Consider the following 25,951-nt stretch of genomic DNA (forward strand, 5'->3'; position numbering starts at 1 on the left):
TTAGCCGTACGAAATGGTGAGGCATTATGCACTGCGATAGGGAAAAGGCAGCAGGAGGCATCCGGGCAGGCTGTACTATCACCATCATCATTGTTTCTATTGTCTGTAGTTGCACTTATCCATGCTTCCTGTGCATACCTTTGCTGCCGTTGCTCCTTTGTGCTCCTGACTTGTGCAAGCATCCAGTATGCACTTCGTCCTACTGCTCTGAAATACTTTGGCCTTTCTTTCCTGCTGTGCACACGCCGTGCAAGATGCAAGGAGTGAACATGAGTGAGCGCTTCCAATGCACTTAATTTCTTGCCTGGCACCGTTCCAATCGTTTCTACATCTCAACATGGCCGACTGTGCGTATTCCAAGCGGCTTTCTCACTCCATTCCCAGTGCCGTTTTCAAATGGTTTAAGCAAGCCAGAGCTGCGAGATTAAACTTCAATGGTACCATCTTGCAAGAAAAATCACTGGAGATTTCCGACAAGCTTGGAATCAATGATTTCGGGGAGTCAAATTGATAGATTGACTGCTTTAATAAGGAACACAGGATATGCTACCGAACGGTGAAAAGAGAGGCTTGAAATGTCAACAAGTAGAAAGAGACTGTGGTGTCTATTACCAAGGATTACGAATCCAAGGACACTTTCAATGCTGACGAAGCAGTCCTTTTTTCACGATGCTCCAAGATGTTTAACCGCCATTGTCACCTTTGAGGTTTCAACCATCGATCAAATCGTGGCTGAGTGTGCCGATGCATGCAACAGTGATGACGAAGTTGAGGAGGAGGGGGAGCAGCTGCCAGAGACAACCTTTATGCCAGCTGTAATGACACAAGACTCACCGAGGAAGCATGTCAGATCAAGTGGCAATCCCGAGAGCCACACGGCATCGCGAATTCTAGAAAAACATTTTGTACTCTATCAAACGTGAAAAAATGCAGCAGGCAATGCTCTACAATTCTTTGAAGTGATACCATTGCAGTAAAATTGTGTGCAGTTCACCACTATAGCTATTTTTTTCAATTTTTCTGTTTCCCGACTCTTGTGTTTCCTGGCTTTTAAATTTTTTTCATTACGGCCCAGTAATACACGTATCAGTGGGGTTCTACTGTATTCAGCACCAGTTGCACAACTGACATCATGATAAATACAACAATCATATCAGAGCAAACAGAGCCATCTAGAAATGTGGTTAGTGAGATCATAAATGTAGACCAGAAACGGAAGTGGCCCCAGACAGATCAATGGGAACACCAGATAAAATGGTAACTGGAGATGATGTCCCACTACCTAGAACAACTCACTGTTTCCTTTGGAACAAATAAGAGTTCATACTTCAGCAAACAGTGCAAGAACGAGACGCAGAAAAGGAGCACATGACACAGGCACCGACATCCAACAGATATGTTTATATCGCGAGAATGAGATATACTATATAGGCAGGGAAGCATGAGGAAAACCTAAATGGCGTGATAAACATGAGCAGAATAACTGGAGGTTGCAGGTGGGCAGAAATGTGTCAAATTTGCAGATACAAGATTTCCTTGTCTAATAAATGGATTGATGGTGAACTGATGCATGAAAGATTACGTTGGATAATGGCAAATGCCTCAATAATTTCACGCTTGCGCTGCTCAGCATGCTTTGGATAACGGTGACTTGACTAAAATGGGGGATGCATTCGCATGATCTGCAATGCACAGCAACACCGCTGCTATATTTTTGTTTCATGTTGTTGGCATGCTCCTGGAGGTGATCATTGAGCTAGCATCTCGTTTGTCCTACTGTATGTAGGAACATCCGCAGCTTAAGGGTATATCACAAACGACTCCAGTGATGCAGCTTGTGAAGGGCACCTGATGCTTTTTGTCGCTACCTTTTTTGGGGGGTCGCATCGGTTGAGCAGCTCCGAAAACTAATTTGGCACCTACGATAAAAAATTGCCATTGGAAAAAGTAGGCTGTGAAAAATGAAAAGTTTATTTATTCCACTAAACAGTGCTCAGGCGTTAGGCGCGCTGAGATAGTCAGGAATCTGCACTTGCTTTTGCGAAAGTTTCAGGTTCAATCGCGGGGTGCATCGCGTCCAGAGGCTACGCGAACACTGGCAGCTATAATTTAGTGTGCATAACATCACTGAGCGGCTCTATTGACGACAGTGCACTTTGCATGAACATTGGGGTCGGTGTGAAAGATGGCCCAATGTCAATCTCGTCGTCACTGCCACTGCTGTTGTTGCCTCTGTCGTACCACGCCACCGCCTGTGTCGCGACAGTGATCGCCCCATCGGAGATTCTTTGCAGAACGAGGCAGTGCTATCTGTTGCCAATAGCAATGTGCTCCCAGAGTTCGGTAATGTCAGCGGCTGCCACCATATGCGTTTCACACATGCGGGGCTTCGCCCTGCTACACCGTGGGCCATCGCTTCCGTTGATCGGCATTGTCGCTGGTCTATCCTTCATGATCATGGCACTCGCAGTTTTCAGAATCATCGATATCATTGACTGCATGTACTTGTACTTTGAGTCTTGCAAAAATTTGCAGCTTCATCTCAAGCGACACAGCTTTGCACTTTGACGCGCCTACCACTGCTCCCGCGGCACATTTTCACGCTCACTCTGCAGGCGTAGTTTACTTCTCGCATATTTTTATTTATTTTTTGTCTTTCCAGACACTCGCCGGTGATGCGGACTCGAAGCAGCTGGCGCCATCTTGTGGCACGCTGCGCCAACTTGCGATGCTCCCCATGGCTTTTGCAGTCGGCGCACTGGCGGGACAAGCTATGCAGTAATGGCGGCAGATACAAACTCGCATAGGCAAACGTTTCGCCCCGTCTCGGTTAGGGGGAACATAGAAATGCAAATTCGAAGGTTATTCAGCATGGAAAATGCCGCCCGAACGGTAGAAGTTCGATCGTTACATTCGATATGCGGTGAACAACATATCGTTATATATGGGTTCTTTTCTCATAGCGTTAATGCATCAGTTGATACTCTGAAGTCGACTCATTGTTATAACTGACATATTGTTATAAGTGGACTGCACTTTACACGACTAGCAATTCAAGGAATCCGCCTGCACTTGTTTCGCACTCATTTTGGAAGCGCACGTCCTCGTATGCCTCAATGCCTTCGTTTGCTACTTCAAGCAGGTGTGAGTGAGGCAACAAGTAATAACGATGCTTTACATCGATGGAGAAGGCTAGCATCCCAGCTGTGCCGAGGGAACTCAGGCACTTGGATACAGCTGCTGAGATGCAAACTAGGTAAGGGCCATTCACCTCGAGTAGGCCAATATATTTCTGCAGGAAGCTAGCCAGCGGCTTTTGCCAAGCACCTCGCTCTGACACCATCACTCTGAGCAGGCAGTTGGGCTTTAGCACTTTTGCAGAGAAAAAGGTTTCAAGGATCTCTCCACCTTTTTTGATCGATGCGACAAGCTTTTCCAGTCCGGCTTTTTCGCACATTGTCACTGCTTCTTCCTTTGCCCTACTTGGAAGCTTCCCTTCAACTTTATGAAAATAGGATCTAATGGTGGCTTCAAGTTTTTCCTTGTACACACCCGAAGGCATGACGGCAAAGCTCCCTTCTTTGACAGGTAGAAGGAGGTTCAGCTATGCCTTCCCTAGGGGAGAAGCCAGTTGTGTGGGGTTTGACACGTTAACGTAGCTTCCGAGGGCATGCCAACAACATAAAACAAAAATATAGCAGCACTCTTGTTCTGCATTGCAGGTCGTGTGAATGCATCCCCCGATTTTAGCCTCGGAAATTTGCACAAGGAAATCTCATATCCGCAAACCTGACGCATCTCCGCCCACCTGCAACCTCAAGTCATTCTGTTCATGTTTATCATGCGGTTTTCACCCATGCTTCTCTGCCTATGCATTTCACGCTTGAGCAATAAACACATCTGTTGCAAGTCGGCACCTGTGTTGTGTGCTCCTTTTCTGTGTCCAGTTTTCTGGGTTCAGTACAGTGCTAATGACAAGGGAGACAGAAAAGAGGATGGGACACACATGGCAGTGACTTACAATAATGAGAAAAGGTGGTGGCTGTGTTAGCCAGCCTTCCATAGCCTTATCTTCAAAAGAAGTGGGCTTATTGAACACGGGTGAACAAAGGTGTTAACCTCACCTGCGACCATGAGGCAATGTTTTGGGAATGACAAGTGTATTTATTGACATTGAGCATGCGCGCACACTTGACGTAAGGATTCAAAAAGCAATAGTGTTTTTCCAATAAATGCAGTTGTAAGTCAGCACTGTGTGCCCCATCCTCTTTTCCGTTTCCTGTGTTGTTGGCGCTGTTTTTAAACCCTATGGAAAACCACCAACTCACCCAATCTTTTGCAGTTTGCTGATGAAGTATGTGTTTGTGCCAACAAGCCCAGCTAGCCACTATTTTGAAATAAGAGTCAATCCAAGTTAAAAGGGTGCTGGAATGTTAAGTACAGTCAACGACAGAATTTTCGGACGCCCAAATTTTCAGACATGCCTGATATTTCGGATGTCTTCGTGGCACCGCCACGAGCCCCATAGAATCAACGTACAAAGGACATCTGAAGTTTCGGACGTTCGAACCCCCCGCGGTCCAATTTCCCGGACTTTTTGACGCGACGGAAGGTCCTTTGGCTCCTTGCGCAGCGCCCTTGCACAGGAAATCGACTTGCAGCCGAAGCATATCACCGTTTTGAAGCACAACTAGCCAAATCTAGCCGTCACACACCGATTTGGTCTGGCCACGCAGGCTCTGCTCATCACCGCTTTTCCGCTTTTGCCTCCGGCGGAGTTTCCGGAGCGGCACCATTTCATTTGTTTGCGTAGGCGCGTAGACCACGTTTTGGCTAGCGTGGTGTGGGGCTGTGCTGTAGTGTCAAGTGTGCTCTGCGATGCTAGGCCTAGGTGCTTCGACACTCGTCTACGAACTCCACTGTTCGCAACTTGAGGATTTCGCTTGCCTTCGATGGCCCCCGACTCCGTCTTCGTTGTCCTCACCAATGGCATCGAAGCGCGGAAAGAAGTACCATGGGTTAACGATGGAGAAGAAAGCCGCCATTATTAAGCAAGTCGTGAGCGGCCCATCGCAGGCTGACGTGAGCAAGGAGTTCGGCATGGAGCAAGGAGTCAGGTTATGGGGGATTCAGAAGACTCCGATGTTGAAATGAGGAGCCAATGCCTGCGCCGAGTTGACGCGAGCACTGTTGACTCTTTCATCGGTGTACAGTGCTGACATGACCCTTGCTCAGATCGAGGTGAAGATGATCGCATGCAACCGGAACGCCGTCCAAACAACAATCAACAAGTTTTTCAAGCCACTGCAGCAATAAAACCGGCTGCCCGATGATGCACATGTACTGTACATAATAAACCGGCAGTCAGCTGCATACAGAGTTTTCGAATGCGTTTTTTTATAGCCACTTCACTGACGCTTTAACAGGGTTTTGGAAGCCTGGTACTTCGCCCTTTACCTCTAGATCCGGGAAAAAAAGAAAAAAAAAGTGAGTTTTTTGCATGCATTGATTTTTTCGGACTGCCTGAATTTTCGGACGTTTTCACGTTCCCTAGAGGGTCCGAAAAATCAGTCGTTGACTGTAATTATGTTTTTCATAGTAGTAGTAATGTACGGGGAACAGAATCAAAAGCCTTTCTAAAATCAAGCAAAGTATGATCTACTAGGTCACCGGAGTTTAGTGAGGCATGCAGGCCAAGCAGAAATTCAACAAGCTGCATGTTACATGAAAATTCACTCCTAAAGCAATGCTCAAATGCACCGAAGATATTTTTGATGACACTGAACTAGACTTGAGGATCTGATTAAGGTAACATCTGGAGCAAGTCGACACAGCATCGAAATTCTGAATGGTCACAAAGTATGAAAGCCCCAGTAGTGGCTGCTGCAAGTATGCTTTTTGTTGTGACTGCCCTGATTAGGTGTTCATCCTGTCTGTTTATCAAAATAAAAATACAAAAAAGAAAGCATATTTCAGGCAATTTTCAGGTATTTGATAAGAAGGTGAATATAGCTTAAGTTTTGGCCAATTTCACTTTTAAAGTTCATCCTTAATGTTTTAAAGGTTTATCTCTCAATTTATGCTAGAGCACCATGACGCTACCATTGTTTTCCAATACACGCTGCCCTCTTTCCACAAATGCAATGAGCCACATGAAAAAAAAAGCAAAATTGTCAACTGCCCCAGGGAGAAAGTTCTGCCAGTGTTTACCTTGCCAACACAAGATCAAATGACCCCAACCAGCCAAACGTAGTAGGGCCAGTCAACTCACTCGACTCTCCCAATGCCCGTCTTCCCCGCACCAGCTCTCGCACCTCCCGACGTTCTGCTTCACCGCGACACAGATACGCATTGATGGGAGTCACTGTCATTGCTACACAGCTATGACGAGTCGTTGAAAGCTTAGGTAACGGTATAACGTAGAGACAGAGGTTTCAATGACGAAAGCAAAAAATCGAGATCAGATAGGCAAACTGCTAGACGGTGATAAACGTAAAACCTGATTTCATCAAGCAGGCTAGGTGGCTGTTTGCCGCTGCCCCATATTAAAAGGGATGCCAACAAAAGTTGTCGTCACGACCAGCACATTCCCACTCTATGGCACGGATAACTCGGGGGTGTAAGAAATGGGGTTCCTCCTCTTCGACTGCAGGATAGTGGCGGATGCAGAGCAACTCCAGAGTCGGTTCGCTTCTCACGACCATCCTGCGGAAGGATTCCCGTTTGGTTTCGGAGCGCAACAATGGTATGAGCAAACAGGACAGCTCAGACGTGCTCCCCATTCACGAAGCAGCATCCACAAGCAACTTGGGCTTAGATTAAGTGCCCAGCATGTATGGACATTCACTACGCAAGTTTGCGTGCCGAGTCAAACCTCTGCTTATGATAGCAGCGCACGGCAAAACAAATGCAGAAAAAGCTGGGTCTGTGCCTCCTGTGAAAAAAATATAACTTCATTTTACCATGCACTGCTCCCATTATAAGTTATAACTGGCCCGATTTACCATCTCTGTGCAAACTTCCATTCCTCAGCATGTTTGACTGAAAATCTATTGCATGTATGTACACAGCTGAACCTTGTTACAGCGAAGTTGTTCCTGACACAAAAACATCATCGCATCCAATATTAATCACCAGCATATATTCGTCGCACACTGATATCGGCGAAAAACATTTCAAATTTACTGCGTTATACTAAAAAAAAGTTTGTTATATCAGTGTTGATTACATCGAGGTTCAACAGTGTCAGCTAGGTGGAAATCTAGTATAAACCGAAAAATAAATGTCACGTCGAACTACTTTGCGCTGCATACTTTGTTAGCGAGAGCATTTGAAACAACACAGTGTACTCACGCGTGGCAGAGGCTGTATGCCCTCTGGAAATGCAGCAGGAAGGTGGCTATGCAATAGAGTGCTTCGCTCAGCGCGGTCTCGTCTATGGACCGGTGAAAGAGGGAACGCAAATTTTGAACGCTCCCAGCCACCACCGTCACCAGGACCGCCACGGCGCTCCACCAATGTCGGGAACTCTTACATCCCTGAAAAGCCCCAAGAGATACCAAGATTACTGGAGCATGACCACAAGCAGAAGAGAAGGCTATGAGGCACCCAGAAAAATAACCATGACTGGTAGGTCGAAATTCAAGAAATAAGCTGTTTCTGGAAACGTCAACACTTTCACAACGAGAAATTAGATAAGCAGGCACAGATGAACCTTGCTCTAACAAAACCACATTCTCAAAAAGAAAATACCTTCACGATATGCAACATTTGTTGCAGCCATGTATATTTGGTACATTCTTATACTGGCGACTAATATTTTAAGCTTGCTTCGTTATATCTAATAATTTGTTAGTTTCATGTTCTTATTTTGAGGCTCAATTGCAACTGAACGTTCATCTTTGGAAAGAAACAGCATGAAACAAACAAGGGACAAAGTAGCAATGCATATTGCCCACATTGTCTGCTTCTTTTTCTTTAGCCGTCTATTCCGCACTGTTTGTTTGCAACAGTTCCTTGACACTCCTCAGTGAGCACAAAGCCAGGGTAAAAAGACTTGTGGGTGAATTCCACAGAAACGGGCATTGCTGAAGAACAGTACAAAATTCTATGTATATGACTGATCTTGAGGTGCAAAGTATAATTTGTGGAGATGCGTTTGCACAAGGCTCACCCTACGACTGACGGTCAGGAAAGGGCACGATGCTCCTCCATTCTGCAACGCACAAAGGCACTATGGCAGGGTTCGTCGACCCTCCGACACGGCACCGAGAAGGCTCCAGAGTCAGGTCACCAACAAACGCGGATTTATTCACCCAAGATACAGCACAGTGCGACAGTCACAGCGCTTACGGGCAAAGGCTCACCGCAAGGCCGATCGAGTATGTGCGCCCGCTGCACTAGGGCTAACCAGTAGGCGGTCCACCAAGCGTGAGAATGAGAAGTCGTGGGAGCAAAGGTCCCGTGTAGCGAACTCTTCCCGGGCCTGTCAGTATCTCCCGTGGCGATGAAGCGCTTAGTGGAAGAGAGCTCGGGTGGAGAGGGCGCCCGTGGGCTACCACTCAGGAGGCCAAGACATCCCGGTGACGCTTGCGCGGTGATTCGAGCCGGGGAGAGAGAAGCATGGTTTACGCGGGAAATTAGCTACAGCACACTAGCCGTGTCCGCCATGTTGCTGTTATGGCGGCAGTTCCCAGAGATCGAGCTAAGCACAATGCGTGAGCTGGGGGACGAGGCACCTCGATCCCCACGTTCCCCCCTCCTAAAGACCGAGGCCAGCCTGCAAAGGAGGCTGGCTGAGGTCAAGTTGCAAGGTTGACTTCGCCAAAGTGGGATAAGCCAACAGGGCAAACTCCAAGAGGGTGTCGCCGTCACTCTCAGAACCAGGTCTAGGAGAAGGTGCCACAGTACAAAGAGGCGAAGATGTCGCTTCTCTTTATGAGAATCCAGGGGGGCCAGCCTTGGTCACAAAAGTTCCATGTACCAGGAAGGGCCCACTGCCAGAAGGAAGGGTTGGCAGCCCAGGAAGGATGACGTGGGGCAGCACCAAGGGTCAGCCAGGAACGCTTGAGGTCCGCTGGAAAGGAGCTGCCAAGGACGCGTGAGGCGTGGCTGCCATTTTGGCGCAGCGGCCACCACGAAAGCCACTGGGATCCCCGGATTGCACGCTGACATGAATAGCAGACCAGGATGACTGGCAGCCAGGCTATAGCAGCACCAGCCTAAGTAACCAGCTTCGGCCAGGGGCTAGCGCTTGACTAGACGCACCAGCCCCAGTGAGCGGCGCCCTAGGCAGCAGGAGGCAAGGTTGGCACAAGCTCGTGGCCCGTCAAGGTAGAAGTCAGTCACGATGGCAGGACCAGGGCGCATCATGGTCAGCAAAACTTGTGGCACAGTGGGACCAGGCATAGCAGGAAGACTCGACAATGCTGGGGAAAGAACAGGAAAGCCCTACAGCATAGCCGGTTCGCCGAAAAGGTGCCTGCCCGGCTGATTGGCCAAGAAGATGTGTTTGCCTGGTTGAGGCTTGGGAAACACATAAGAGGGTATACTAGGCCACAAGGCTCTGTCTCTGCTTCGATGTGTGCCCTCACACTGTAGCCACATTTCTCCGTTCACCTGCCCAGTAGGGGATGAAGTCCGGCTACGAGCTGGTGGGAGAAAAGCTGTCTAGGTGCGTTTCCGCAGGGTGTACCGGTGCCGTGGCTTGGGGCCAGCTGTGTCGCAGTATGCCTGCGGTTCACTGACCGCCTCCTCCTCTTCCCAGTCGCTGCTTCTGGCAACGAAATTTTTGAGGTCCAAGACGTGTAGGTAAAAAAAGTAGGTAAACGAGCTGGTGTTCGGGTTCTATTTTCCACTCCGAAACGTCTTGGTTTGATGGGTGCCAAGGTGAATGCAGGACATCGGGAAAATAAACAGGTGTGTGCAAAAAAAACATGGGCAGAAACATGTCGGATGTGTAAAGGAAGTAGTTTATTCGGTTCCCTTGTCATGTGGTTCATCATATGTAGGCCAAACGGGCAGATGTCTGAATGACAAATTGCATGAGCATCGATATAAGATGGAAAACCAGCTCTCCGGTCATATAGGTGTGCATTGTAAGGCTCACAAGTGCATCCCAGATTTTGATCGAACCTATGTTTTGAACAGAGCTGATGATCAACTGACAAGCGAGATAGTGGAAGCGCTTGAGATCAAGAAGCGTGGTGATGACTGTATCAGTGAAGCCTCAGTTTCTCTTTTGACAAAGGAACTGGCATATCCTGGGAGCGACACTTAGAAGTTATTCTGTATCGTGGCTTCCTTGTGCGATGCAGATGACGGACCTGTTTCATGTTGTTTTGATCCTTGACAGCAGCTATATATTCCTATGCCAAGAAATAAAACACTCAGTTGTTAGTGTGCCTACTCGTGTTTCTCGTGTCTCCTTCCTTCGTCTGTTGTTTTATTTGGTGCCTTCTTTGTAATCTCCCAAAGTAGAGGAAAGCAAGTATATACCTAGTCGAATGGTTTCCCATGGACAGCAAGGAGAAGCCTATCTCGTTAAGGCAGACATCCCAATCCCTGCATGGCTGGGCAAAGGCCGCGAGCAAGGGCTTGAGGTTTCGGTTAATCCACTCTGTCAGGTTGGCCTGTTTGTGATACGTGGTTGTCTTGCGGTGCTTAATGCCAACAACAGCACACGCATCCAAGAACACCTTGGCCGTGACATAGGACGCGTTGTCCGATATCAGCTCCGCCAGGAAGCCGAAGCGGTTAAAGACTTCGTTTAACTTGTCCCAGATTGCCCGCGCCGTTAACTTCCTACGGGGAAAAAGTTCAACCTATTTAGTGAAGTGATCTGTGACAGCCAGGAGAAAAACATAGCCTTGCCGGCTTCTGGGAAACGGTCCCATAATGTCAAAGGCCGCGACTTACCAGTGTAGCTGGCTGTCAATTGGCTGCATGAGACTGGGGGATTTGCCTGCGCGAGGCTTCACGCATTGGCACAGGTGACACGAGCAGGCATAGTGAAGAGCAGCACGCTTCATGCTTGGCCAGATAGCAGAGCGGCACAACTTTTGGAAAGTCTTAAGGCCACTCGCATGTCTGGCCAACCGCGAGTCGTGGAAATAGCTCAGGGTGGCTTTCTTTAGACTGCGGGGTATCACCACCTCGAAAGACTCCTGGGGAGCCTCCTCAGTTAGCGCAGGAGAACTCCATCGGTGTCAAGCAGATACGTATCCAACGTGCCCACAACAGTACCAGCTTCGTAGCACTCGTTACCAACAGCAATACCAGCTATATGTGTGCGCCCGACGGCTTTGCCACCCCGCTCCTCTTGGGAGTTTGGCTCTGTAAGCCCGTCAACAATTTGTCGACAAAATGGATCGCTCCAATGTGACCTTAGTAGTTCTTGCCTGCTGAAGACAATACCAGAGGAACTAATGGGGTCCACCAGATAAACGTCCTCTCCCGAGGCTGGCAATCTGGGGATCCTTCGTCATTGGGGGTCGTGCCGTTTCAGCCATTCGAATTGACAGCGTTCGAGTCAGGAGAAACTGAGGCTCTGGTGTCTAGTTGGTGTGAATGCTCATGGGAGTGCCAGACCAAAGGTTCAGACGCCGAAATGGGGGTGCATGACAGGGCATCACCCACCACGTTCTAACTCCTTTTCCGGTAGTGCACAAAAAAGTTGTGCCGCTGCAGTGTCAACGCCTAGCGTGCAAGGTGGCCTGAGGGCTCACGCAAGTGCTTAAGCCAGGCGAGTGCCATGTGGTTTATCTCCACCACAAACGGCCCTCCATTGACGTAATACAGCAACAAACGCCCGTGGTGCGAAGGAACACCGACATTGGAACACATAACATTCCAGTGCGCGTTACGTCCGGCGGCTGCCACCTCGTCGCTGCTAGACAACACCTTCCATAATTGGTCGTGAGAGGCGCGACTCGTGGAAGTGGAATTGGGAAGTCAACTGGTGACCCTTGACCAGGCCCTGCAAGCCGCTGTAACCAGTGGGGCCCTGGAGGAGGGGCTCCACCCATCATAACCAAACAACCTATACTACAATAAACGTTTACTCTCTCTCTTTCTCTCCATCGACGTAGAAGTGGAACTTTCGAAGAGCAAAAACTATAGCGAGACACTTCCTTGCGGTCACGCTGTAGTTGCGCTCGGCGGAGTTAAGTGAATGGCTTGCAAAGGCGACTAGTCAGAGAACGCCGTCGTGCTCCTGAAGCAGCACAGCCCCAAGGCTCAGGTCGCTCGTGTCAGCTTGGAAAACGAACTCCCTGATGAAGTCGGGAAGCTTCAGTTCGGCTGTGTCCACTAAAACTCGGGACAGAGCCTGAAAGGCACCCTCCTGCTCAGGACCTCAGGACTCAAGCTCCATCGTGCCGACTTTTTCAACAGTGCAGCCAAGGGCGCTTGGAGAGTGGCGCAATTCGGGATGAACTGTCTACAGTAGTTCACCATTCCCAAAAAGCGCCTAAGGCCCTGAATGTTCGCCGGCATTGGGTATTCGAGGATAGCTCGCACCTTCTCTTCGCATGGCAGAACACGACTCCTACCAATGGTAAAGCCCAATAGGGAAATCGAGTCTCAGCTATTTGGGCTTTCTTCGGGTTTAGAGTCAACCCAGCAGCACACAACCTTTCGAGGTCGTCCTCCAGGCGGCGGAGGTGCTCCTCGAACGTTCGAGAGAAGATGACAATGTCATCAAGGTATACCAGCGCATAGCACCACTTAGCATCCCCCAGAATGCAGTCAACCAATCTCTGGAATGTAGCTGCAGCTCAAGAGCAGCCAAATGGCATACAGGTAAACTGGTAAAGGCCTCGGTGAGAGGTGAAAGCACTTTTGTCCGTATCAGCCAGCTCCATCTGAACCTGCAGGTAGCCGTGGTTAGCATTCAGGGTGGCGAAGTAGCATGCATCGCCTAGATTAGCCACGATCGAGTCCACATTAGGCATAGGATAAGCATCCTTTCTCGTGACCTCATTCAGCTGGTGGTAGTCCCCATATAGTCGATTAGAGCCACCTCTTTTGGGGACCATTACCACTGGTGAACTTACAGGGACTGTTTAAGCGTTGGTCAATACCGGACTCAATAAGCTCATCCAATGCTTGGTCAATTGCCTTCCTCTTGGCAACACTAATGGGGCGAGGATTGCATTTCCGCGGTAATGCGTCGCCTGTGTCGATCGGATGTCGCACAAAAGAAGTGCAATGCGGCCGTTCAGTGAACATCGCGCCGAAACGAGTTAGCAGCGATGACAGGTGTGCCTTATCATGCACCGACAAGCTGTCGGACAAAGGCGGCAACGAGCAGTCCGAGCTGCTGCTTAACGGGGTGGTCACTGGGATAGCCGGCGCCTTAACTGCTGTAGCAGCGCAATGCTCGTGAGAAAGCGGTTCGCACCGACCATTTTCCGCTGTGCCGGCCAAGGGGCCAGTATAGGCGGCGGAGTGAGGGACATGAGTCAAGGGGGCAGCGCTAGGTCTCCTCTCCTCCTGTTCTTGCGTGGCATCCGGCGTCTGAGGGGCCACCGCGACCAGCGGGAGTATAGCAAAGGGTTGCAGGGGGTCAGAAGGGCCAGCCCTGTAGCCTTCGCTTGCGACGTCAATCCTGATACCTGTGTGTGCGAGGAAGTCGCGTCCTAGAATCACAGGCACGGAAAGACCCCGGAGACGCACAAAGCACAGACAGTGCATGCGATTCTCCCAGCGCACAACCCCCCACACAGAGCCACACGAGGTAATCGTGCCATTCGCGAGGTGGAAGGCGGTGTCGCAGGCTTTAATGCCGACAAAACGCTGCCACAAATGAGCCATGACCGCCTCGCCGAACAGTGAGAACGAAGCCCTGCTATCCAGCAGTGCCACAAACTGTCGACCAGTGATCGTAAGGGCGATAAAAGGCGCCAGCGTGGGGGAAGAGTCAGTTCCAGTGCGACAGGCCATTGCAGCCAGAGGTTGCGTTTCACTACCATGCGCTCCTGCTGTCGCCACCGACAAGGGGAAATTCACCTGCGGCTCACCGTTTTCCGACGAACAAGGAGGCTCTTGCGTCAGGCTGCATGCTTTGCATGTTCGGGTTATATGGCCGCGTTGATGACATTGGCAGCAGACAACGCCTCGCTCCAATTGAGGGGTCCTGGGTGCGTCCGGAGCACTAGGTAGCTTCCATTCGCTAGCCAAAGGGGCACCGCGATCAGATTTCCCCTCGTGCGCAAGGGCATGGGTTTCGCGTTCTCGTTGGCCATGTGGGTCAGAACAGCACACCCGGGCGTGCGAGTATGGGTCGAGAGCACAGTCAGAAAGGTCATGCCCATTTCGATGTTCTCTCGTGGGCGAGGCCACCTCGTACCTCGTATTTCAGGGAGTTACGGGGTGATGTGTCACCGCCAGCCCACGCACGAGGTTCGAGAGAGGCAGACAGCGGTGGCGGTGGGCGGTAGGTTCTCACTGCCAGTATGTCACCCTGCATCCGCTTTGCATCGGAGGCCAAATCGTCTAGGTCATGACAACGGGCACTCCGAAGGTAAGCGTCGAAGGCTGGATGGCCTTGACGAATGGCCCGCTCCAACTTCTTGGCGTCAGATGCCAAAGGGTCAAGAAGATAGAGCTCCTGCATAGCGCTGACATACTCAAGCATAGATTCGCCTGCGTGTTAGGTGCGAAGCTTTAGCTTGCGATGCATGCCGCGCTCATAGTCAGGAGGAAGTAATTCGCTGCGGAAAAGCGTCCTAAACTCCTCCAGCGAACAAGCTTGTTGGCCGACAAGTCGGTACCACCATGCCGTGTGGCTTTTAGTGAGACGGGCAACACAGCACCTAGGATCACGCTGTTCTCCAGCCACATTGCCTGTTGATAGTGGTGCAGTGCCCTCGAGGTACTCCGTAGCACTCATGCAGTCCGAATAACCGCTGCACTCCGGGAGAGGTACCGGTAGGTCGCTTGGCATGCCTGGCTGAGGGGACTGGAGGTCTCCCTTTAGAGCACTAGGCTGCGAGCACACCACTTCCATCAGGACTTGTAGAAACTTTGCAGCTGCAGTGTGCAGCGGCGTTTGCTCCGGACCAGGCGCAGCAGTCTCTATGTAACTGGCACCCGACCTGGGGCTGCCACTCAGGAGGTCAATCAGGGCGTGTCCCGGTGACACTTGCTCGCGCAGTAATTCAAGCCAGGGAGGGAGAAGCACGGTTTGCATGGAAAATCAGCTCCGGCGCACTAGCCGTGTCCGCCATGCTGCTGTTACGGTGGCGGTTCTGTCGATCGAGCTAAGCACAACGCGTGAGCTGGGAGACGAGGCATGGGGAGGCAACTCGATCCCCACAAACTTCATGCTTGAATGCATTACTACCCTGTTTCTTGCAGAATGAGTTTTGCCATGTGCTTCCTCCCGGCATAGCGCTCCACGACTCCGTGAAACCATGTTATAAGCCGAAATTCGCATATACCCCACACTCCGCATGTTGAAGCTCCCTTCCCGCCCATTTCGTGGTCGCCATCTTGAATTTTGTTTGTGTTAGTACAGTCGACTCCCGTTAATACGAAGTTCATGGGGACCGCAAAAAACTTTGAATTAAACGAACTTCCAATTAAGCACAAAGCACAAAAACAGCACTTTATTGGTAGCGATATCGAGTATTTTCTCTAAGAAAAATAGTCGGTCATCTTGCTCTGTTTCTTCTTGCCGAATCGCGCTGCTGAAAGCAAGTTCTGCAGGCTGTAGATGTGGCGGAACGCTTCTTCTGCGTTACCTTCAGCGGCAAAGAAGTGCTCCATGAGAGCAAGGCCCGCAGCTGTATCGGCAGCCTTAGGTGGCGGCTCGTCTTCAACGTCATCGTCGCTTTCCTGGGTCGCTTCCTGGGGCCGAATATTCTCCACAATTTCTTTATCCGTTAGTGCACCGCACATTTCGACCGCCTTGTCTACGACGACGTAATCTTCAAAATTGACGTCCCCGAGAGCATCACCAAAATCGGTGCCGTCAAGCTCGCTTGTTGACGCTTCCTCCGATGAAATTGCAGAGGCATCCTCCGAAGAAGCTGTCACAAAACCGCAAGCCCTGAAGCAGTTTGCGATTGTTTCTTGCTTCACACGATGCCATGCTCACGCTAACATGTGAATGGTACTTGAGCAGGCTCACCTCATATTTTGTGGAATTATCCATGCACAAAATCATGCGCTCGAGGAGGTGCCGCCTGTACAGGACCTTAACATTCTTGATGATGCCTTGGTCCATTGGCTGCAAAACAGCTGTTGTGTTTGCAGGCAAAAATGCGAGGTGTATTGCACTTAAGGCTGGCACATTCACGTGAGCACTGCAGTGATCCACAAGGAACACCACCATGCGGTTCGAAGAAGCAAACTTGCGGTCCAATTTCGTTATCCAGCTCTTGAAGATTTCGGCCGTCATCCACGCCTTCTTGTTAGACTCATAGTCCACAGGCAGCGTCTTTATGCATTTAAAACACCTCGGCTTGGCGGCTTTCCCAATCACAAGTAAGTGACATCTTTCCGTGCCAGTCATGTTTGCTGCGATCAGCACGACACCCTCTCCTTGCTGTGTTTGCCCCCAGCACAGTCGTCGTCCTTGAATGTCAGGGTCTTCTCTGATAGAAGCCGATAGAAAAGTGCAGTCTCATCTGCATTGAAGATGTCTTCTGGTCTGTATTTGCCGACATATTCACGCAGCTTTCCGTCCTTCCATGTGGCGCATGTTTCCTGGTTAACGGACGCTTTTTCACTACACACGCTCTTAAAGACCAGGTCATGGCGATCTTTAAACCGCGTCAGCCATCCATCTGAAGAAACGAAGTCGTCGATCCCCAACACTGCTGCAAGCGTTCGGGCTTTCATCGCAACAATGTCTCCGCTGAGAGGAAGTTTGTTGCTCCGGGCCTCCCTAATCCAAACCAGCAGAGCCTTCTCCAACTCTGGGTAAGCGCCGGTGCGCATTCGCTTCCGAGACGTCTTGAACTTGTCGCTCTCAAATGCATCCATAATTTGCGCCTATTCTTGATGTAGTTAGAGAGCGTGTTCGGCTTGATCCCGTACTTCCGTGCTATGTTTTGTTTGGCGGCACCTCCCTTCTCAACTTCCTTCAAAACCTCAACTTTCGTTGCCAGGTTGAGCGTGCGAGGTTGAGCGTGATAAGAGCCATGGTTTGCCATGGCTATCAACTGTGCGACTACGTACAGTCAATTGCGAAGTGTAGGATCACCCGCGGAACAACCTAGCCAACGAGCTACACGCACAAAGGCCCTCGACCAACACACGCCACAGAACACGCCTCGACATACGCTGCGTGCGCCGCACGCTGCAAGCCTAATCTTGCACAATCTCGCCACTGCCAGTATGCAGCGTTGCGTGCACCTATGTCATCCGCATGGCCTCCGCGATCAGCTCCGGTGATGCGTGGCAGCCGCTTCACCACCGGAGCCGATTGCAAAGGTTACGGCAGCCGTAGCAATGAATAATCGCAGCGCTCCAAGAAGGGCGGCGTTGCGGACGGTTGCGGTGGCAATGACACCAATGCGAAACACGAAGCTGTTGCAGCACTTGAAAAAATTGCGCATTCTACCAAACAATGATAGTCACCTCAAGGATCGTGATTGAAAATAAACTTCCAATTAAACAACATTACTGGATGAGGACTTCGAATTATCGAGTGATTCCTTCCATAGGATTACATGCAAAACTGACGGAACCAGCACTTCACTTCTAATTACCCGAGAATTCCAATTAAGCGGCTTCGAATAATCGGGAGTCAACTGTAATTCAGTATTTCGACAATCTCCACTGAGCCTGAATAATCCGTTGACTACTCTATATTGCCTTATTTTAATGCCCATACTCGAGTTTCTTTCTTTAGTCCCCCAACTGCACTCTTGTCTAATATTTATGATCACCTTATAATCAAATAAATATGGTACTGTATTTGCATGTGCACTGCCGGCGCGAGTAAAGCATTTTTGAGACATAATATGGCTTTCAATAAATTTTTCCTGCATTCATAAGTTTTCAATCATTGCCATCTACTAGAAACTGTAATAAAAAAATTGACCATAGCGGCATGGTTTTAGCGAAAAAGAAATTCAACCCTTAACCCTCTGAAGGTTGATTTTTTTCGCCATATGCGACCACCCAGGGTTGATTTTTTTTTTTTATTGCACGTTTCAATTCGTCTTAGGGACTTATTTCGAAAAAAATTTACTGCAATTCTTCTGATTGACCTTAAATTGAGAAAAAAATATTTTGCACTGGTATATATGTACACTTCATTGATGAATAACAACAATAAAAAAGGAAAAAACTTATAAGAATAAACAATTTGATGCATTGTTATACACATAGTTCAAGGCATTGAAAATGCACACACGAGACTATTTTGCAAGGCTCAAATGTTCCTGCTCTTACACTAATCTGTACGTCCATAGTGTGATCAAATTGCGTAGGTGACTCAAGAAAACTGAGGTTGTGTGCCTGTTAAAAAAGCAAAACGTGTGACAAACTTCTGCTAATCTTTATCTTATCGCCAACAAGAGGCAATTAGTTTTTGCGAGTGTCAAGAAAAAAAAAAAGGCAACAGAAACGCATGCACGGCCGCATCCTTCCTGTGCGTACCACTGTGAGCACTAAACGAGTGAGAAACAAGCAGTCGCCCTTTGAGCAATTAGTAACGAGATAGCTATCAGTTTTTCAAGCGCAAGAAGCCGAAACCAGCACGCGGTACAAAATCGAAACTGCCTCCCGCCCGCCCACTCGCCAATACGCAAGCGGTAGCATATAGACGCGCGGGAGCAAACTTGTTCTAAAACAAACCATGCAATGAAAACAGAGAGGGAGGCAGGCGAAAAAAATTCCCTGTATTCCCACATAGTGGCAGCACATGACATAAAAAAAAAAGTTAGAAAATTGGCGCGCTTGTTAAACATACAGACGGCGCCATAAATATACGGCATCGACCATTTTTGGACTTGTTCGCGGCGCCTCATATTTATGTCATTGACCCTCAAAGGGTTAAAAGGTTAATTGGAGAGCATTGGACCTTTGTCCCACATCTGCACTGGTCAGGCAGATCACAAATATTCCTTTCATGAACTTTCCTCCACCTTTCAGGCTTCCACCAAATTGATTTGCCATGTTCCGTGCCCCTGTGCCTCGAGCTGCCAATTAATTTGGCCTCGCTATGCAAACCGCTAGCCTCCCTGCTAGCTTAAATGGTACAGCGACTGCTCCGAAAAGGCTCACAGGCTCTACATCCCAGGCTTGATCTCAGCACCGGGATGAATTTTTCTTCAACTGCAATTTATTAATTTTTTTCTGAGAAGCCAGTATGTGTTTCCTTTGTAGCTTCGTGCTACGGTCATCGGATGGATGACAATTTTCCCTTTTATATGGACTTGCATATTTGCCTCATGATGATGCCCGTGATGATGGACCTAACTAACTCTATTCATCTCAATTGCCAACCTCATTGAAGTGCGGTAAAAGAAAATCTCACCTTTGCTGGCCAGATGTTGTCACGAGACATAAGTTGGAGCACCTCCACGATGACTCCATAGCTTGGGAGCCTGACCAGCACATCTTGGAGGCCTGTAGTGCTTTCCTTGAAACCACTCATGTACCTGTGGGATGAACACTCGATAAGTTTTCCAAGTGACACAGAAAAGAATCACAGGAAGCAACAAGGGACATATTTGGGCATGATTAGCATATGCAGTGCTCAGCATTCGACATGCAATGCTTGGAGCGCATGGCTATCGACGCTTTCTGCTCCGCCTGTGGACGCTGGGGAACCTAAGCTGATGCACTGTGGTTTTCTACGAAAGCATGAGCCTTTGTGACGCATTATGACTGCATTTGTTTGCCAAGTGATAACCTAATGCTCTTCGATGGTGCAAAAGGTACTGGCCGCCATGCCATCCTATTATCGTGTCTCAGTTGCTAAGCACTGTCAACAAGGTGTCTCCGTCTTTTCACCGATGTGCTTAAGCTATAGACTCGCTATAAGTACTCATTAAACTATACTGAGAGTGGAAAAAAAGGAAAGCTGGTATTACTGCCCGCTCATACTGCAACCACTGAAGTGCCTTAGCATGCCTTGGGCAAAAAGAGGGGGTAGGTATGGCTTCATTTCCTCTGGATGCATCTAACAAAGTAGCACCACCGCCACGCTGGTGTGTGGCCTCCATCATTTATGGTTCAACATGTTATCCTTATTGTTGAAGGCCTTCGCTCCTGCGAGTGCTAATCAGTCGTGCGATGACTAGAATTGCAGCTTCTGCACTGCTTCCGAGAAAAACAGGAACAATATTTGCCGAGTCATTCAGCAAATAAAAGCATGTTGAATTAGTAGGCATCTGTTTACTGTTCTCTTGATACCCTCCATAATTCGACATTTGGTCAATTCGGACATATTTTTCAGTCCTGTAACATTCGAATTAACAATGTTTTAGTGTTCTCATGTGAGTTTTTTGGCCGTCTCCCTGATTTATATTCGTAGTAAAACAAACTGGTGCTTACAACAAGGACTGGGAAAGTACTGTAAAGCCCCACATATAATATTAGGATTTTTTCCAACTGTTAGCAAGAGAGTAGTAGAGAGCTGGGATAGTTTGTAATGGATTCATTGTAAAGCAGTGCATACAAACAAACCCAGAACAGAAGCACTTGTGGTATCTAGGTGTTTTGTGTCTGCTTTACGTTTTTTTTGCAGTTAACCAATTGTTAGCATCCTTAATTTTCACCTCTCGCTATATTCTGATTCAAACAAAAATTTCAACCAGAAATTGGGCTCAAACATTTAGTTCTGTTATAGCTCCATGGCTACCATCATCGCGCTGTATGGCTACCTTGATCGTCCTCCAGTGTGCAGGAGGCGCTGTTGTGTTTGGCTGCCATAACATGCTGACACAGCAAGCAAGGGAGCAGCTTGGCAGCACACTATGGGGATGCGCGACTCTCACGCGTCCCCTGATGTTTTTCCCGCATAGCGCGTCTCCTGTAATCTGGCTTCGCCGCGTGGCCTGCGTGATGCCCGCGGCGGTGGATGTGGTTGGGGCGCAGTGCGAGAGATGGCGCGAGTGTTGCGCTGCTAACGCCGCCTCACGGCAGGGTTACTTGGGGGCGCAGGGGAGAACAGGCTGCCTCTTTCCCGGCGGGTCACCCGCCGTGGTTGCTCAGTGGCTATGGTGTTGGGCTGCTGAGCACGAGGTCGCGGGATCGAATCCCGGCCACGGCGACCGCATTTCGATGGGGGCGAAATGCGAAAACATCCGTGTACTTAGATTTAGGTGCACGTTAAGAACCCCAGGTGGTCGAAATTTCCGGAGTCCTCCACTAAGGCGTGCCTCATAATCAGAAAGTGGTTTTGGCACGTAAAACCCCATAATCTTTTTTCCCGGCGGGTCGGCAAACAGCGTGGACGTCCCGCGCGCGCGCGGCGACCCATGCTTCTGCGAGACCGTCTCGCGTGGCCGCCTTAGAACGCGCCACCGTTCACGTGACCGTACAGGCGAACGAACAGGCGTTGGGATCCAGCATGGGGCGAACATATTTGCTCGCTATCCGGTCGCGGTGAGTCGGACTTCTAGATTTGTCACGCGCCCATCGGCATGTTTCGTGGATAGCAACTTGGCTAGCAGGCATTGATCTATGAAAGGTGCAATAAATGCCCTTGTGATTGTTTGCACTAATGTGTTGTCGTTCCTTTGTCCCAAGAGCACGGTAGGAGAACCCCACAACACAAAGCTATTGTGCTAACCAAGTTAAGTAAAGTGCGAAGTCCGATGTAAATTAAATGTTTGCTGTGTTTTTCTCACTCGTATTATACATGTGGATGAAACTTTCTTTTTTTGCTTTTCTTTATCCCCAAATCTTGTTTCATATTATATCGGGTCCGTAATATATGCTGGTTTTTACAGTAGGCTTTACATTCAGTGCTCCATGCAGCAATGCACTATACACAACAAAAGTATACATAGAACATGCTTTCGTTGAGCTTATGCAAATATTCAATATTTCAGAATTCAATATTTGAATATGTTGCTGTTCAATATTAAACTCAGCTTGAATTTGAGCATTCTAAACAAAGGAATCTATGTGTTATTCCACATATTAGTTACACCCCCGATTACAGCACTCTGTAAAGAAAAAAAATATATGTGCGCATACAACACGTAGAAATAACTCCATACAACACCCAAATCTTTGTAAAACAGTCACCATTTGCAGATACATGAATCACCCAGCTCGTATATTAATATTAATATTAGGTAACGCTAATAGTGGAAAATGCAACTGTCAGTACGAGGTTTGTCCGGGTTTGTAAGAGGTTTGACAGGATCGATAGAAATGATGACGAAATGCGAACAGAGGGAATTCAACAAAAGCAGCATGTGTTTCGTGTGCGAAAGCACATCCTATGATCAGGCCGATTAGCTGCTGATAGGCACGAAGATCGTATTGGATAATCAGCAATGAACTTCAAGCCGTTTCAACAGCCATCAATATAAGCGGCACGCATGATCTCTGGACCGGACACAGCTGACGAGCCACCCGTACAACCTATTGGCAGCAAGCATTCTACAACGACTTGCGGCCTGTCACCACGCCAGCCAGCCGTGAATTTGTGGTGAATACTGCCTAGGCCATGGGCCTAATTGGCAGCGTTTCATCAGGTGTTCGCAACTAAAGTTACGCTTTGGTGGCGAATCAACCCACATGTATTCCGAGCAGTTGCACAACACTCGCAAAGCTGACGAAAAGGAGCGTACAGAAGTTGTTCACGGCTGCCATCTTTGCGACATACTGAATGGCGACCTCTTGTATCTGACACCATTTGTAGATGGACATTGGTGTCTTGTTGTAGCTTTGAACAACCCAACCCACTACTAGCTTTGGATTTACATGATTTACATGATAGGTGCAAAAGTGTCATAACCCATTTGCATGCATTTGCACAAACGGCTGATGAATGAAGAGGGGAGAGGCATTGTGCGAACATGCCATATGACCCACTAGATTTCAGAATCTTTGACAGGAGGCAAATCATGTGCTCAACTTGACAATGAAACTGCACAGATGGCACCTGTTCTTTATCATTAGCACTGCTACGCCTGGAGTGGTGATTGTGTCACATGATGCGCTATCAATTTGTCACCTACATTGGTCGTATGATAACCCACCTGCCGGAAAGTTGCGCTAGTCCTTCAGTATTTTGGAGAAAAGAGAGAAAGTAAACTTTTATTAGGGGTGTGTGAATATAAAAATTGTTGAATACAAATCGAATACGAATACTTAGCATAGAATATTCAATAATGATATGCACATGCATTTTTAGTGAGTTGGCTGATTTTAACACGTTGAAACATTGCAATTACATTTGCAATTGGTAAAAAATTTAACTAGTAAGCCATTACATTAAAAGATTGTGCATGTGGCTCATGTTAGCTACGGAAAATTAAATAAGTTTTGTTAGTAGTCTGTTCTTGCCAACCTATGTCTTATTGTACCACATCACATCAATATCCCGTAAACTCAGGGGCATTTGACCCCGTACCAGTTGACACTCATTGCATTTAATGTCAAGCAATAAGCTCAGGTTTACGGGTGGAGCCTGCAGAAGTGTGCACTCTCGCTGTTTGCCAACCCGTGCCTCTTGCTACTGAGAGGCTCGCTTTCCTGCACAGCTTAGACGCCAAGTGGCTAAGCGAGCTTTACAGGCAAAATTTCGCCAGCAGCATGAAATTTTTGCAATTCAGCACAAAATCAGACACTTTCCTAGATCAGAACGAAATAAACGCTAAGAACCATGCTTGCTCCCGCACAGCCAGCAAAATGGTCGATTTGTTTCGAATATTCGTATCCAATCAAAAATACGAAAATTTTCTAATATCTAGTTTTTGAATCGAATAAGAAAAATATAATATAAAATATTAGAAATTTTTGAATATTTGCACACCCCTACTTCTTATGCGATAATAAGATTGCTGCAATACACAGGTCCACTATTAAACTAATAGTTATTTTTAAGCTAACACTACTCACTAATTCATTAGTTCGAGAAAAAAAATGCACTTGATTATGCTCATTGGAAATTATACTGACAAAATAACATATTTTCCAAACCTTCATATCCCAGAGCAGAGTTTCAGTGCTGACATACTAATTTGGTATATCCTTTAAGAAGAGTGGACCTTGCTGTACATTGACACGTGTACTTGTTTATCTTTCTTGGGCTGACAGTTTCTTACCAGCTACAAATGTTCGACGCTATCGCTCAGCGAAGGACATGCCTGCATGTATCGGAAGTTTCTCGAATCTTATTGATGGTTCTATCCGTTGTCAACGAACCTTGTGTAATCTGACTGTATGCACAACGGCAATTGTGCAATACTTTCTGGAGGACAGGTGGACACCAGTGATTGTGCTAGAATACTTGCCAAATTATGTCTAAAAGCCAATGCACTTGACCCGCTGATCAGATTTTTGGCAATCGCCAACTGTGCTCGTCACTATCGCTGTGCTTTGAGTGTACCGTAGTTACTTGATTGTAACATAAGTTTTCTTCATGAATTTCGTAGTTGGAACTCAACCACCACGTTAATTTGAATAATGGCAAAATTCACAATTTTAAACAAATATCTTAAATTCCGTGGTATTTAGGGTTACATTGGCAACCTGTACCTTTACATTTTGATCCAATCCACAGGCAAGTTGATCAAAGTCAAAACTTATTTTTTGTTCGTGGCGGAAGGTGAAAAACTAAGGAGAGGCCCTGACGTCACTCTTTGTGAAGCTCAGTGGCACCGTATGTTGGCCTTACTCCGCCATCTTGTTGGGGCAGATTCTCTTGTTTATATTTCTTGCCATCGGTGCGCAACCACACCAGGCTGTGCGGACATGCACGCGCCGTAGTGATCTGACCAATGGATCCAATTGCAGTGTGTACGTACCATCACGATAATGTTGCCCGAGTCATTTTGTTGGAGTATTGTGCTCTAGCATTGAAAGGAGTTCACAATAAACTCTGCAAGTTAAGACTGTGAGAGCCAGTCGCCTGCTACTTTTGCTGGCTTTTCTGAAAAGAACTTTGTGCATTCTCACTGCACTGCAAGAATGCACAGGCGATGACCAGCAGCACACTTTACGCACATAACGACCTATGGCTAGCCCATCGGCAGTTTATGTGAACAAACACATATGCTGGTCGTGGCTTTATAGGGATTGTTTTGCTTTATTGAGCAAGTTTAGGGTGGCCATGCACCGATGAAGAGGCCAGCAGAGAATGTCGTTATGCATTTATATACACTGACTGCGGCTTGATCGATAGTGTCTTCATGGTAAGTGAAGCCTCACGGAAACAAAGTTCTGCGGTATCCTCCATGTGATGCCGAACAGTATGTGCATATACATGCAGCTAATGTGTTGACTGGGCCTACGTGCAACCATCAGCCATTTGATTTGATTCTTCTGTCAATCCACGTTCACTCCTGCACCACGTCCACCTAACTTCACTTCGTCGTGCCTTTCAAGCACACAGATATCTTTGGTAAAGAGGGTTCCTCCCTTAATTACTCACAGGAGCCACTTCTTTCCGATTATTCCAGGTGACTGTTTTACACGCCATAAATGCACCATTCACTGTCAAAAAGCAGACACACTGCACAGCTCTCACTAACCTTCCTTGGCCCTTATCTCACATATTCTGAAGCACAGCAGTTTCAGCCTGTGATGACAAGTTAGAATGAATCCACTGAAGATGGGAAATATATTTCCAGATAGTCTTTTGTCCGTGGCATGGTACTGTTGAATCTCAATAATTCGAACTCGAACGGACCTGAAAATTTGTTCGAATTAAAAGAAGGACTTGTTCTTGAAGTATTTATGCATCATAGCACGATGCGCCAATGGTACGAGCCATAAAATACCACGGCGAGCAAGCTCACATTGCGTG

At 48.0% G+C, this 25,951-nt stretch overlaps 1 protein-coding gene across 1 annotated transcript in view; it reads right to left on the reverse strand.

Moving 5' to 3' along the window:
- Positions 1-25,951, reverse strand: part of LOC135899220 (F-box DNA helicase 1-like) — a 170,647-nt gene that overhangs the window by 108,571 nt on the left and 36,125 nt on the right. Inside the window, exons 4-5 of the mRNA XM_065428484.1 lie at positions 19,496-19,619; positions 7,354-7,538 (exon numbers count right to left, since the gene is read on the reverse strand). Coding sequence (XP_065284556.1) covers positions 7,354-7,538; positions 19,496-19,619 — 309 coding nt within the window. The remainder of the gene's footprint in view (positions 1-7,353; positions 7,539-19,495; positions 19,620-25,951) is intronic.

This window comes from Dermacentor albipictus, chromosome 5 (assembly GCF_038994185.2).
Source record: "Dermacentor albipictus isolate Rhodes 1998 colony chromosome 5, USDA_Dalb.pri_finalv2, whole genome shotgun sequence".
NCBI classification, from domain to species: Eukaryota; Metazoa; Arthropoda; class Arachnida; order Ixodida; family Ixodidae; genus Dermacentor; species Dermacentor albipictus.